At 33.1% G+C, this 15,589-nt stretch overlaps 1 protein-coding gene across 5 annotated transcripts in view; it reads left to right on the forward strand.

Annotated features, from left to right (window-relative positions):
• Positions 1 to 15,589, forward strand: part of LOC145284821 (KAT8 regulatory NSL complex subunit 2-like) — a 60,153-nt gene that overhangs the window by 24,512 nt on the left and 20,052 nt on the right. For all 5 annotated transcript variants that reach the window (XM_080133784.1, XM_080133787.1, XM_080133786.1 and 2 more), the window contains exons 3-4: positions 8,750 to 8,983; positions 13,097 to 13,129. In XM_080133784.1, coding sequence (XP_079989910.1) covers positions 8,750 to 8,983; positions 13,097 to 13,129 — 267 coding nt within the window. The remainder of the gene's footprint in view (positions 1 to 8,749; positions 8,984 to 13,096; positions 13,130 to 15,589) is intronic.

Raw genomic sequence — 15,589 nt, forward strand, 5'->3', positions numbered from 1 at the left:
TGAATCTTCAGCCGCCAGAAGAATGTAATTTCACCAGGTACTTTATCCACTACACGATGGGTCCTTGCGCCAGAACTCATGGCGTAGTGAATAACGTAATGAATTCATTTACATTTTATAAAATTTTATTTCCAGTTCTAATCATTTTATTCAACATTTAAGCGAATATATAGCAAAATCGAAAATATTATAATTGTTCCTTTATTATTATAATGGAGCAGTATTCTATATAATAAAAATGAACGGCAAATTTGTTATGAACAAAGGAGAGACTTAATCTTAATTGATTATAATGATAAAAATAAGAAAATAATTTCACTTTTAATATAGACACAAAAATAATTCCTTATCAAAGTGAAAGAGAAAGTTTGTCTTTTTGATTAATTTTCTCTTATTGAAAGAGGTGAGCTTTTTTGTATTAGTTTCAGTTCAAGTAATAAATTTATTTGTGATGTAACACTTATCAAGAATGTTGATACCGGCAAAGCAACTGGTCTTGACAATATTCCAGTCAAGAACAGGTGCTAATTCTGGCCGAAGGTTTTTTTTTTTTTTTTTTTTTTTTTTACACAGTGGTCACCACTTATCAAGGCCCGGAAGCCACTCAGGGATAAGGGTTATTGCAAGTACATTACGTTAGTGTGGAGATTTGATGAAGTGTTTACTTAAGTGGGCGGTTCATTAGGAATTTGTTAACGTTGGACTTGAAGACATCCAAGTTGTAGTCAGGTGGGAAGCAGGCAGATGGAGCAGTTCCACAGGCGTGCAGTTCTAAGAAAGAAGCTTTGTTCATGGAATCCATGTTTTGATTTAGGCACAGATAAAGAGTGGGGGAAATTTCTCACAGTGGATTCAGCTAGACGGGTGTTTTTCGTGAAAGATTGACGAGGGGGGGGACCAGAGATTGGAGTTCAGACGAGCACCTGCCATGGAAATAATGATAAAACAAGGATAGGCTCGCAATGTCTCTTCTGTGAGAGAGAGGTTGCAGGGTAGAGAAAAGGGCATTCCCCACTAAGCCATGAAGTCTATTTTGTACTCTGTCAAGGCAGGATAGGCTGTTTTTAGCAGCTCCTGCCCAGATATGGCAGCAGTATTCCATCCTTGGACGTACTTGGCTTTTATATAGATAGAGAATTGCATCAGTAGTGAGATATCTTCTGGAGCGGTAGAAGGATCCCACCATCTTTCCAGTGACCTTGGCAACAAACTTGATGTACGTGTTCCATTTCAGATCAGGAGTAAAGGTCAAACCCAGAAGCTTGTCAAAACACGGGGCATCTCCCAGACGAGAGCCATCCATCCCAATTGATGCCAGATGGGGATCAGAGCGTTGATGACTATCACAAAGTTGCAGCCAGAACTAGCACCCGTTCTTGCAAAGCTGTTCAATCAATGCCTAAAGGAGAAATTCTTCTCAATACCTTGGAAAACCGTATTAGTTTGCCCAGTATTTAAAAATAGTGAAATGCAACTGGGCCTGACTGCATTCCTATTATAGTGCTCAAAAAGCTTCAACCAGAACTAGCTCCCATACTTGCAAAACTATTTAAGTGTTGTCTTAAGGAGAAATGTTCCCAACACTCTGGAAAAGCCTTATCAGTATGTCGCATATTTAAAAATTCAGGTGATCGCTCATCTCCTTCTCAATACAGACCAATTAGTCTCCTCTGCGTCATAAGTTGCTAGAATCTGTTAAATGGAAGTAACGAACCATCTCAGCAAAAATAACCTCCTCAGTGACATGCAATATGGTTTCCATTCTGCTAGATCTACACCTAATGTGCTAACAGTTATCTCATAGGATTAGTGAATCTCTTACGGAGGCTTCCTTTCTAGAGCAATTGCCCTTGACATATCAAAGGCCTTAGATAGCGTATGGCATAAAGGCCTACTCCACAAAATCTCCAGCTACAGTTTAGCTGGAAATGTCTTTTCAATTATTAAATCATTTCTCTCTGATAGGTTCATAAGAGTAGTGGTTGGTGGGCAGAAATCGGAAGCTCACAGTATTAATGTGCTGGAGTCCTTCAGGGGTCCATCCTGGGCCCAACTCTCTTCCCGATCTACATCAATGATCTCCCAAATCACATCCTAAGCTCATTTGTAGATATTTTTGATGACGACTACTATCTATGGCAATACTTCAAAGGCCATAAATGACTAAGCTCTCTGATACTCTCTCCTCCAATTTTCATCACGTGGTACAATGGGGAAAGAGGTGGCTAGTTAATTTTGATGCATCTAAGACCAAGCTTCTATCTTTCCATCATCAATGGTCTGATCCCTGTCTGGCATCAATTGAAATGAATGGCTCTCATTTTGGGGAGGCTCCATGTTTTGACAAACTTTTAGATCTGACCTTTACTCCTGATCTGAGATGAAACACACCAAATCTGTTGCCAGGGCTGATGGGAAAATGGTGGGATCATCCTATGGCTCCAGTAGATATCTTGCTGCTGATGCAATTCTCTACCTGTATAAGAGCCAAGTATGTCCAAGGATGGAGTACTGTTGTCATGTCTAGGCAGGAGCTATTAGAAATACCTTCTCCTGCCTAGACAAAGTTCAAAATGGACATTGTAGCCTAGTGGGGGATGCCCTTTTCTCTTCCCTGCAACTTCTTTCCCACAAAAGAGACATTGCGAGCCTATCTCTGCTTTGTTATTTTCATGGTAGGTGCTCGTCTGAGCTCCAATCTATGGTCCTGCCTGTCCTGACTTTCACAAAAACACTTGTTTATCTAAAACCACTATCAATAATTTCCCCGACTCTTTATCTGTGCCTAAACCAAAACGTAGATTCCATGAACAAAGCTTTCTTAGAACTACACACCTGTGGAACTCGTTTCTGTTTTCCTGCTTTCCAACTGACTACAATATGGCCATCTTCAAATCCAACGTGAACAAATTCTTGATAAGCCATCCACTTAAGTAATCCAATTTACCAAATTTCCACTACTAGAGATGACTACTACATTTTGATAACCACTGTACACTCATTATTCTCGAGTGGCCTCCTGGCCTTGATAAGTGGTGACTCCTTTGTAAAAAAAAAAAAAAAAATTAGCTTTCTGCATCTCAATAAAAACCAATTAGTCTTCTGTGTGTCATCAGTAAGTTTACTTTAGTCAGTGTTAAATAGAAAAATTGTCAATCCCCTTGGCAAAAACAACCTACTCTGACAAGCAATATGGCTTCCATCCTGCGACATCTATAGCTCATGTAGTGACTGTAATTTCACATAGGAACTATTAATTTAGCACAAAGCACTTATTCTAAGTAAACGTGTTACAACTTTTGTCAGTTATTTTGCTGAAAAATCTAGTCTATTTATACAAAGGAAAGTCTCATGTATCTAGTTAAAACTAAGAAATGACACAAGATACAATTGCAAACCTTACATGTTTGGATTCAATGTTAACCTGAGGTCACCAGGGACAAATTCAATAGTTTTGTATTTTCTTTACAGCTGTTTCAAAACCTGCTGAAATTAGATCAATGTTAATTTTATTTCCGTATTAATTTCCATGCCAAAAAAAAAAGTTGTTCACCCATAAAAAACTGATTGTAGTTGAAAAGCTAATTTTTTATTTTGTAAATAAAAGTTAAGTGGGACGTTCTCTTTTCAAAAAGACACACATCTCGGATTTAAGCGAATCGGTGTCTCTTTCTCTTTCTTGTTGTAGTCGAAGTTCTCAGAAATCAAGGGACCCCCTTTCTAAGTCTACCACTTGATTTCTATATGAGATACATAGATATTCAAATATTCCATTAAAGTTATTTACCTTTCAAACACTGAGTTAGTAAAAAAGTTGAGAACGTAATTTTCCTCTCCCCAATTGACAATTTAAATATGTTATAGGATAATTTTCTTGTGGTCTCTTGGTCTTATTGAATTCCAGGACAATAATTCATCTAGTCTGGTGGAGTATCCATCTTTGTGCTGTTACTTTTATTTTGTTAAGAGTATGTACAGGATAGATTTTTTTATTTTCGTTTTATTTTTTTTATATATAGGGAGAAGAGCCAATTGTAAATTTTGACTTGAAACCTTTTTTTTTTTTTTTTTTTTATAAGATGGACTTAAGATTTATGTGCTTTTAAGCAGACACTTAACATGTTCAGATTTCTAAAACGAAATTCGTGAAATTCTATTTTTCAAGAATAAATTCCTTTTTATATTAAACTGTTCAGACTGCTGTTCTCATCTTTAGTGCTATTCTCACAATGTTTCAGCTGATACAACTTCCTAGCTTCTTCAGGTGTATTTTGACAGTGGCACATATTGGTGAAAAGAATGTTTTTGTTCCTTTTCCGATGAACCATAGTCGTTAGAATTCCAAATGTGTGATTGGTGATTGGAAAGAGCGTTTGTTACCATTTTTGCATTAAATTGGGTCCATATCGATTTGTCAAGATAAACCTGACTATGATTGGAAAGTTACATTGGCTGATGTATTGTAATCCTAACATCTAAGATGGGATCCATAATCTAAACACAATCCAAATAATACGTATTATATCGATCCTCATCTCAATGCTTTAGAAAAATTCCCAATTTTGAAGATTATAAAGTAAGAGATGGGAAATGGCTTTGGATATAACCAATATTTACTACAATAAAAATAAATGGAGAAAAGAATTATTACAAATATAGTTTAGAGATTTACCTTTCTCATAAATTCCTAAATTGTTTTTCAGAAGTTTACGAACTCCAATAAATTAATAGTAGAATTGTGCAACAATGATTTTATTATTTAACGTAACATACTTAGGAGCTGTAAAATTTGTACCAAATTGTTTCACCTCCCCACCCTCTTCTCTCTTGGGTTTTCTGAGCCTATGATGATGAATAAATTCATTTTCCTAAGCTCTGTATATCCACAAAGAATCTGCTCTCTGTAATGAACGATGATGACTTTGGCTTGGAATAATGTCATCGTTAATTTTTAGTAATTTCCATCATTCGAATGCAGGTTATTGGTCTTCCATTGTAATTTAACTGAATTCGACTTTATTATTTACTTTAAAGGTTTTTTTTTATCATTGCTTTTTTTTTTATCATTGCTTTTTTTTTTTTAACCTTTATCTATGCTTGTCATATCTAAATGAATGCAAAAGTTCTTTCCTTCATCACTCCTGTATTACTGTAAAAACGGCTTATTTAAATCAATAATACATCATAGCATTTTGAAATATTATATATATTGTAAAGCCTAAAGGCACAAAATCAGATATAAATTAATATTTGTTATTTATTTGTAGTTTTCTTTTTTCCTTTTTTATATATATATATCTTCAATAGTTTTGCTGCTATTCACAGTAATGAATTAAACTGATTTAATAATAAAAAAAAATACACAGAAATTATTACATTTTTCTTAAAATATTGACTATATGAATTCGAGGGAATTCCATGTAATGAGAAATGTTTAATCAGAAAATATTTTGATAAAGCTGATATTTTTCTGGATATTGCAAAAAAATTAGTTTTCTGGATAAAAAAAACTACGTGCAATGAATATGAGTTTAATTTTCCTATGAAAATAATATCCATTATATTTAAAAAAAAAAAAAAAAAAACTGACTCAACTTAAATAAATTAATAAGTATTAATAAATACTTAGAAAGTAATATTTGTGCTACATAGTTCAATACAAATAATAAAATCACAATTGTACGAGACAATCTTTAATTTACTCCTTCACAGTCCAGCACTTATTGGTAGACAGTGTTTTAGCTTTTTGTTTCTTTATCTTAATTTTTTTTTTTTTTTTTTTTTTTTTTTTTTTTGCTCTGCTTCTTTTGGCTGTTCTTCTCCCCCCCTTGTTTTTTTTCTCCCTTTTCCTCATCTTTTTTCCTCTTTTCCGCTTTTTTCTTTTTTTTTCGCTTTTTTTTCCCGCTCTTTTTTTTTTCCCGCTCTTTTTTTTTTTTTTTTCCGCTCTTTTTTTTTTTTTTTTTTTCCGCTCTTTTTTTTTTTTTTTTTCCGCTCTTTTTTTTTTTTTTTTTCCGCTCTTTTTTTTTTTTTTTTTTTCCGCTCTTTTTTTTTTTTTTTTTTTTCCGCTCTTTTTTTTTTTTTTTTTTTTCCGCTCTTTTTTTTTTTTTTTTTTCCGCTCTTTTTCTTTTTAACATAATGTTTCACTGACTTTCTTCGGTGAAGAACCGTTGTATATCGCTTACACTATTACAACAATAATATATTATAATGATATTCAAAAACAAGGCAACATTAAAGGGAGGTTACTCTCGTGTTCTTGTATATGTTTGCTGGATTGGCCTTTCTAAAGCCAAATTTCACTAATTTGCGTTTTTTTTTTATTTAGAAAAATTATATTTATGCTTTTTCAAAGTATAACCTACTGACTAATTAAAAAAGGAACAAGCAGAATATAACCTGGATTAATTTTCATGGGATTTGATTTAAATTCAAGTAAATGGAAAGATTGATATGAGGATTATGTAAGAGTTATGAAAACTTCCATCATTATTATTCTGAAAACTATTTCTTTACCATGTTAGTGACACATTTGATGTGCTTATGTGATTTATTTAATTCAACAAATTGAGCCTAGATTTTTGTTTTTCTTTGAATCTCCTGCTGAGCTTAGATGTTTTGACTTTCAACTTCTCGTGCCTGTTTGCCATTTTGCTTATGTTGCCCCGTTAGGAGCAGATTGTCATCGATTGATCTCCTCTATGGGTTAAACAGCCTGCTATGATTGGCATTGGTGTGAAGTACACTTTGCAGCAATGAATGATTAATTTGCCAATATTGTCCAATAAGCTATAAGGTCACAAAAGACTGAGGAATACAGGGATTTGTTTTCAGCTAATTTACTTAATTTTTTGTGCCATCATTTAAAAACATATTTTGTTACATTCAAACTTCCATCAAAACTCCAAGGAATACACCACCACCATTATATTGTACCTATTTACAATGCCTTCCTACGGGACAGTTAGACACCAGGGTCGTTTTTAACGTGGAGAAAAGGTACAAAAATATAAAAAATTGTCTCTGTCATGAAGGAGATCTCCTCCACTGAAAGAGAACAAGAAATTGAAGTGCAGCATCTGAAGAACATATAGTACACTTATCTTGGCCAAGTATGTCAAGTATATTGTATGTCAATCTTTTTTTTCATAAATCTTAGCTTATTTATAGGCTGGATCAACTAGGTAACCTCCTCATAATCTTTGTCTCTAAAATATCCTGTTAATAACATAATTTATGTTAGCAAACATATCAACAAATATTTAATGCAATCTATTCGAATTGTGATTTTATCAGCAATGTCCAAAAGAACATGACTTTTTATTCAATTAAATGAAAATGGTAAAATGTTTTTGGTTTTGGAATTTACTTGATTATAATATAGCACATCAGACATATGAAAGGACGCCTTTTGACTCGGTGCTGGTAACCTCAACAATGAGGCTCTTCCAGCACCGACAAGAGCCCTCCTTGCAGGCTCTGAATTCTCCAGGAAAGAGTGGGTAACACTCGGAGTGAAAGTAGCTAAAACGTGGAACAACCTGTACAAATGGGGTTATGTATAGGACGCTCACAGACTGTCCCCTAAGCGAGGCATGTTCAGATGTGGACCTGGGATGGGGCGGGGGGTGCCTTTGACACTGTCTGACGATGAATCTAAGAGACTGAGTGAAAGGCTATGATGATGATCTCTCAACAATAATGGACTAACAACATCGCTTTAAATAAGAGTTAAATGAAACCAATATAAAATTGTCATGTGAGACTAGAATACTTTACACTCATCAACTTTGACACTTTACAATGATGATGCGAACATAACTCTAGAAAAGTGCTTAAAAATACTGGTTGAAAATCCTAGATTTGACATTACATTGTGTATACAGAGATGAGTTGAGGATTTCATTGGTAACAAAAAAAAAAAATACAAACTAATTTTTTTTTTTTTTGGTTACTCATCTTTTCAATGATTGTGCCGGAGTTGATTGTTCAACGTTGAATTTAAATGGAAATTCAACCTTCCTTATTCGTTAAAATAATAATTTTTTCCCAACTAATCTTAATATTTTTTCATAATTAGTTATCGTTTAAAAAAAAAAAATCAGATAGACTCGTATAGAGTAAACACTAGAAATTAATCATTTTCTTGTTTTAACAAAATATTAAAACCGAGTTTTAATGTAAAAAAAAAAAAAAAAAAAAAAAAATCTAAAATAAAAAAATAAGTGAAATGATCGTTTGGTTTGCATTTTAATTTTTTAAATTTGTTTTTCAAATCTTGTAAATAAAATATACAAAAAAAATTTTGACAAATATAAATCACAAGAATTAATTTTTATTTATCCAACATTTTTTTAAGCTTTCACTTGAGCATCTGTAAAGACTCGAGGGAAGTAATTCGTGTGTTGTCTTTTTAGGGCAGTTACCCTTGACATATCAAAGGCATTTGATAAGGTATGGCATAAAGGTCAACTTCACAAGATCTCCAGCTATGGTATAGCTGGAAATGTCTTCTCAAATATTAAATCGTTTCTTTCTGATAGGTTCATAATAGTAATAGCTGATGGGCAGAAATCAATTTAAAGAAATTTTGGAATATATTTTCATTTCGTTGCGTACATGAGTTTTTATTATGTTTGACTTTTTGATATAGGAAGAATTCTGGATAATAAACTAAATTTCAATTAGTTTCTTTCGAAACTTTATTTTTTTCTCTATTGTATAATTGTGAATTATTTTCTCCATTTTTCAGAATGAACCGAACTAAGAACAATGTGATGAAAAGACAAATGAAGATTCCCGTTGAAGGCCTCTTTTGCAACTATAGCCACAGAGTGTGTATGCAAAGTAGACTGGAAGGTTCTGATTATTGCCTCAAACACATTTTAGAAGATAAAAACAGTCATTATAAACAGTGTAGTTATGTTGCCAATAAAACTGGAAAAAGATGCCCAAATGCAGCCCCCAAATCTGATCGGAAAGAAGAGTAAGTAAATCTTTCATTTTTATAAATTTTTAATTACAATTTGAATTTTAAATTTTGACTTGAAAGTATTCTCTTTGTTGGAAAAAGTTAGACTGTTTTAGTGAGGGCTATGGGAGATAATAGCCAGAAAGGTCCAGCGGGGGGATGTCCAAACTTTTAAACTTTTGTAGTAAAAATGTTATGAAAAGTTTCTTTCGTTTTTTATTTTTATTTTTTATTATAATTAGGGCGACATTAAAAATAGCAATTAATACTCATTGAATGTTCTTATAACGTGAAATTTAAATATTTTGATTGATTTAATGAAATTTTTTTTTGTATAATTACTTTGTCAGATTACTCAAACCGATTTAATAAATTCAATTTTTAGGTTGCCCTAATTATAACTTTTCATTGTTAAGCCTTTGTACCTTTTGTCACATTCTGGTTGTAATGAACAAAACAATCCGAAAAGTTTTTCGATTTCATACAAAAAAAAAAAAAATGAAATTAGTAAATATTTTGAATGAAATAAATCCAACTTTGCAAAAGGTAGGTAAATTTTGAGGTGCTATTGTGAAATGGCAGGCAAAATCGATTCACAAGCAGTAAATGATTTTCACATTAGCAGGCGAATTATTTACAAGGCAAATGCCTGCTTTCTATTTCTGGCTACCCTACTGGCACTTTAAATTAGGGAAAAAGAATTTCTGTTGACTTATCTGGGGGGGGGGGGCAAAAAGCACGGAAAGAACGGCTGGTTACTCCCTTGGATTTTCTGCATTTTAAGGTGGGGATTACTTTTTTGGATAGTTATGTTTTTACAAGATTTTTTTATCAATAAAATTGACCAAACATTGATATTGTTTTTTCCTTTATCTTTGCAAAACTCAATCATGTTCTGCAAAGCCAAAAACAATTTTGCTCTCCAAAACAACTGAGTTGACATGCCATAACATAAAACAACTAAACCAAATACCATGAATAAATATTTGAACATACACTTACACTTTTACAGGGTATATTTGCTAATGGAGAAAACTGGAAAGAAAAAAATAAGTTACAGATTTTCAGCTCTCCCTATCCAAATAAGAACTGAAAATCTATCTATGCTATCATTTTTCCACTTTTTTTTTTTTTTTTTTTTTTTTTTTTTTTTTATAAATATGTTCAAGTCACATCCATAATTTTCAGTTCAAAACAGAATCCTTACTCGTCACCAAACTCTTAAAGATGTAAGGTTTTCAATCCATGCAGTAACTAATGTTAAAATATTGATATAGTAAAAGTGGACATATATATATATATATATATATATATGGTCTGTTTTGCTTCAATAATCGTGTATGTAGATATAATTTTTATTAATAAAGGGGAAGCTTAATCTTAATTACTGACAATAATATAAAAGGAAGGAAAGAATAATGAGTGCAAGGTTATTTTATTTTTTTTTTATTTAAAAAAAAAATTTTCAGAGAGAAAAAGTGGACGCTTAATCATAATATCTGATGATAATAAAGGAAATAATTTGTTTATTTTTTAATAGATATAAAAATATTTGCTCGTTATTAAACCAGAATGGAGAGAGATTTCTTGATTTTCTTATCAAGTAGTTTTGTTTTTAATCAATAGAGGAAGTTTTGTTCTTTTTATCAATTAGTTTTGTTTCAATAACTTTCAAGGAATAAATAGGAATTAAATTGCAACATGATAATGAGTCGACAGAACCTGCTAGTTGATGAATACAAGTTTGAGATGATCGCTTCTGTTTTCTACAGCCCCTTTCTTGGAGAAGAGATGTGACTTGTCTTTCTCTACTCTATCATTATTTCTCTGGAAAGTGCTCGACTCGGCTACAGTCTCTGATTTCTCCTTGTAAAACTTTCGCAGCAAGAACTTTTTTGCAACTACTACAAAGAACTTTGGTACTTATGTACTTTTGTTACCGTGTTGAAATATTATTATTTAGAAAGTTATTCTTAACATGGGGAGGGGAGGGTGTTTTCTAACTATTCTCTACTTTTACTTAACAATCTATATATATGAAAGGCAAATGCGTGCACATTTTTCGTATGTCTCTAAGGCTTTTTTCGCCGGCGGTCCCGGTGGGGTTACTATCACTTAGAAGTGTTTATATACCGGCTAGATAATAATATCTACGATTTGGGAATGCGCGTTGCCTCTAGATTTATTTATGTCGACTTTTATGAGATTCGTGCTATTTCGCTCTGTCCCCTGTTTGTCCTGCTTTTTAGTATAAATACAGTGAAACTAAATTCAAACGGGTCGTGTTCTCGGCTTTCATGCCGAAACGTCCAGAAAGCAATCAGCTTTTGATCAATGTGGAGTTTCACCTTATATCAGACAACTGCTATTCGATTTGGACAATGGGGAGCTGCTTTCCCCCCTTCTGGGGGAAGCAAAAACTAAAAATACTGCCACGTTATCGTAACGATCCTGCGATGACCTCATTTAGCGTCTTCCTGTCGATCAAACCTCTTTCACTCGCTTTATAAGCCTTAACTTAACACACTAATCAATTGCTCTCATTTGTGGTCGAGACGGTTAAGTAGTTGGCTTTTGTTTCCACCTCCGCGTCAAGGTTTCCTGGTTCAATCCCACCTACCAACCAACCAACCAAAACTTTTTTTCCCTTTTACACCTTTAAACACCTTTTTATTTCGCTTTTTCTTTAGTTTACCCCCCCCCCCCATAAACACAGGTTCGATCTGACATGTTTATTTATGCCATTTTTTTTCCGTTTTTTTTATAATATTTAAGCAGGGTTATTACTTACACCCCTCTCCCTCCACATACACACACACACACCTACAAACACCCGGGCAACACCGTGTACCCCCCCCCCCCTCCTCGCTAGTCTATAATATAAATCTCACCTATCTGTTTAAATGTATGTTTGTATGTCTGCCTAAAACTTTCGACCAAGACAACTGATTTTCACGGGATCGGTATTGTTTTGAAGCTCGACCCTTTGGATGACAAATATCGAAAAATTGGCTAAAAACTTTAATTTCTTCACCCTCGACTGAGCACTTTAGTGGGGTCGCTTTTTTTCGCTGATATTTTCGAAAATCATCCCCTCTTTTCGATTGACTGGCCTTAATTTAAACCTGCGCCACTTCCAGTTTGACGATGGATGCAACGGCAAAGGCGTCACTTTTTTTTTTTTTTTTTTTTTTTTTTCTTCATGTTTTTTCCTCCTCCGCAGTATGGGTTTGAGCCTACTACAATTTATTTATTTATTTTTTAGTTATTTTATTTTTTAAATTTTATTATTTTTTTTTTGCTCAACCAACACCCTTACACACACCTCCACTTTCTTTTCTATCTTCACGTCACATGTTCGAGCCTGCCTGCTTAATTCAATTGCTTTTTTTTTTTTTTTTTTTTTTCCCCCCCAACACACACCTGCAAACACCCGGGCAACGCCAGGCACCCAAGCTAATTTTATATAAAAGATATTGTAAAACTTGAATTCATCTTTAAAATACTATTTATAAAAACATAGTAATAAAAGTGCATAAGCACCAGAACTTTTCTCTTAAAACCTAATGTCGGTGAACACTTGTCATAAATTTGTCTGTGGCATAAGCATGTTGATACACCGGTTCTTGTTAGATCACCAAAGTTAAGCAATGTTGAGCCTGGTCAGTACCAGATGGGTGACTATTTGGGAATACCAGGCGCTGTATATAGGAAGATGTCAACGCCTCTCTTGCAAGAACTGCAAAAACCTAACACCTTCCTTGATGGGGTGAAGTGGGGTATACATGAAACTGGGGACTGCTTGCGAACTTGATATTCCCTTGAGACTTCTTCCTTCGGAGAAAGCTGGTTCCATCTAGAGTGAGTACCGCTAGTTTACTTATATCTGACTAACAATATTTGTTTCAGTAACTGCCATCCTTGAGTGGCTTTTAGTTTTGATAACTGATTTATTAGTAAATTAGAAAAACAGCATTGAACAATAATCTAAATTTGCAAGTTGTAGTAAGCCGTTTCTTTATTTTTCGTCTCCCTAGGTTTTTGAATATTATTATACCGACTTCATTTATTTTGAGATTGAAAAAAATTTTTTATTATTATTTTTACAATTTTTCTTTTCTTTTCCAGTGAACCTAAAAAAAGAGACCAGTTTATAAAAAGGTAAGTTATTGGCAATGGTTTAGAACAGGGGGTCCTAAATTATATGTGTGTATTTATGTGTGTTTATATCTATTTTAATAAATCCATATTCCTGTTTTTTCACAATGACATCATAGCAGATAACGGCATGTATGGGTGGGGGCAAAATAAAAGTATTTGCCAGGCAGCCTGCTAGTACACACACACACAAGTATCGCAATGAAGTGATTCTCATGTGGTTTCCCCATGACATGCAAAAAGCTGTCGTGTACCAAACATCTTCATATTTTCATGGCTCCACATGGTTATCAGTCTTCTACAAACTGAAGTATAGTTTAACTTTTAAATATATATCAAGTCATTTTCTATTTTCTTAATGAAATTTAAAAAAGTTATCTGCAGATTAGTAAACAAACGCTTATATAAATGCGAACTGTTGTTTAGAAAAATCTCTACTATATATTTATATTTTCTTTCTCATCTTTTTAAACTTCTCTTTATTTACTAATAGTTCACCATTTTAAAAGGTTAGAGAGATTATCAGTTGAAGAAAAAGGTTATCGGAGGCTGAAAATAGTGAATGGAACAAAGAAAAATAAATCTTCTGGTTAATACTCAACTTCTCGGCAACATTTTGTGAACAATAGGCATTGTCAGTCCACCCCCCCCTTTGATAAAACAAAAATAAAGTTTTTATGGTGTATGTAGCTTGATGCCATTTGCATATTTCTGTCGTTTACATTTATTTCATTAATATATGCAACAAACAAAAGCGGACCGAGAAGATTTCTCTGGCACATTACATGATGGCTACTAGACATGATCCTCTATTGTCTAAGGTCTCTATAGGGGTTTGTCAAAACAACCTTGCATTAGGATACTCTTCCGTACAAGTACACCCTGACTAAATATTCAAAATCAAATAGTATTCGTGGCCCAAATAAGGTCTCCTCGGTATGACTAACCAACAGTCTTATACTGAAAAATGCTGCATCTTCAAGTGAAGTTGCTTATAGTAACACCGCTAACCCTAACGCCACTAAACTAGATGATCCACCAGATTAAATGTATTCTTGTCATGCAATCCACTTAAACCAAGAGACTACAAGAAACATGATGTAATAAATGGTAACTCATATTATTTATTTTTTAATTTTCTTATTTACCTCTGAAGAAGGTTCGACCAAGGTCAGGTGTTGCTTTTGATGAAAGCAAGAGACTACAAGAAACAACGTAGTTAACTGATCAATTGGGGAGAGGAAAATCGATATTAACTTCTTTATTAACCAAACATTCGAGATGTAAAAGAGATTTAATGCAATATTCGAATATCTCGATCTCATATAGATTGAGTGCTGAGTCATAGGAAGTAGCTGCTTTATTTTTTTATTTTTTAAACTTCGGCTGAAGTAAAATGAAACAAGGTGAAGAACACTCTTAGAAATGTGATCGGTTTTCATTTGGCTGAGAATTGTTTTAACCAGTTAAAAAAAAAAAAAAAAAATGGAAATAAATAAAAAATGGAAAAGAAAAATATAAAAATAAAAACTCTTATGGTGTATTTACCTGTGATAGAAAAAAAAATGTACACCAAAACTCATGTCAGCTGATAATTTCCTTATTTTTTTTATTAGAACATCAAATTTTATGTCTTATCAACCAATCTCTCAACACCATTTTACAGTTTGAAGGACAAGGGAGATAATTCCAAATAATTCCAACTTGAGATTTTAGAAAGCCATTCTCAACATGTGGAGAGGGAGGTCATTAGAAAAAAAACTCCATTTTATCACTGGTGAACTCCCTTTTAAAATTGCTTGTCAGAAATTAAAAATCTACCTTGTACACCATTGTAATGCCTATGAATTCCCATTAATTGCTTAAGAATGATTTTCTTTATAAAAATAAAACTACTTGGTCAAATTACATGACTTTTGGTGTATGCTATTTTTTTGTCATGGGTATGTACATTATAAAGATTTTTCTTTATTTATTTTTGTCTTTTCTTGAAGGTGGGGTTATGGACTTACACCGCATTTAGAAATAAATTAAAAGGTTTAAATTTATTTTCCTTTTTATAGCAAAAGATTTTTGGACATTTATCAAATTATATTTTGCAATGAATTGCTATTAATATATATATATATATATATATATATATATATATATACAGGGTGGGCCAAAATAAGGGTCCTATTTTTAAAAATTCATAACTTTTTTATTTATTGATTTTTTTTTTAATTTTATTTTTTTCAGAATAAGTAAAGGACCCCTTCCGAAGCAAGCATGAGTCATATTAGCCCTAAGGAACCTACCCTCATAATAGAGTGGTACTTTAAATCCAATGAGTCGATTTCGGAGACTCAACTCATCTATCGGTGTCATTACAACACCAGAAACTCTCCTTCGGCAAAAGCAATCTGAGGAATAATTGCTTGTTTTAGGGACCAACAAGGAATATCCGACATGGCGAGAAGTGGT

This window comes from Euprymna scolopes, chromosome 9, assembly GCF_053919585.1.
Source record: "Euprymna scolopes isolate OS-2025 chromosome 9, ASM5391958v1, whole genome shotgun sequence".
NCBI classification, from domain to species: Eukaryota; Metazoa; Mollusca; class Cephalopoda; order Sepiida; family Sepiolidae; genus Euprymna; species Euprymna scolopes.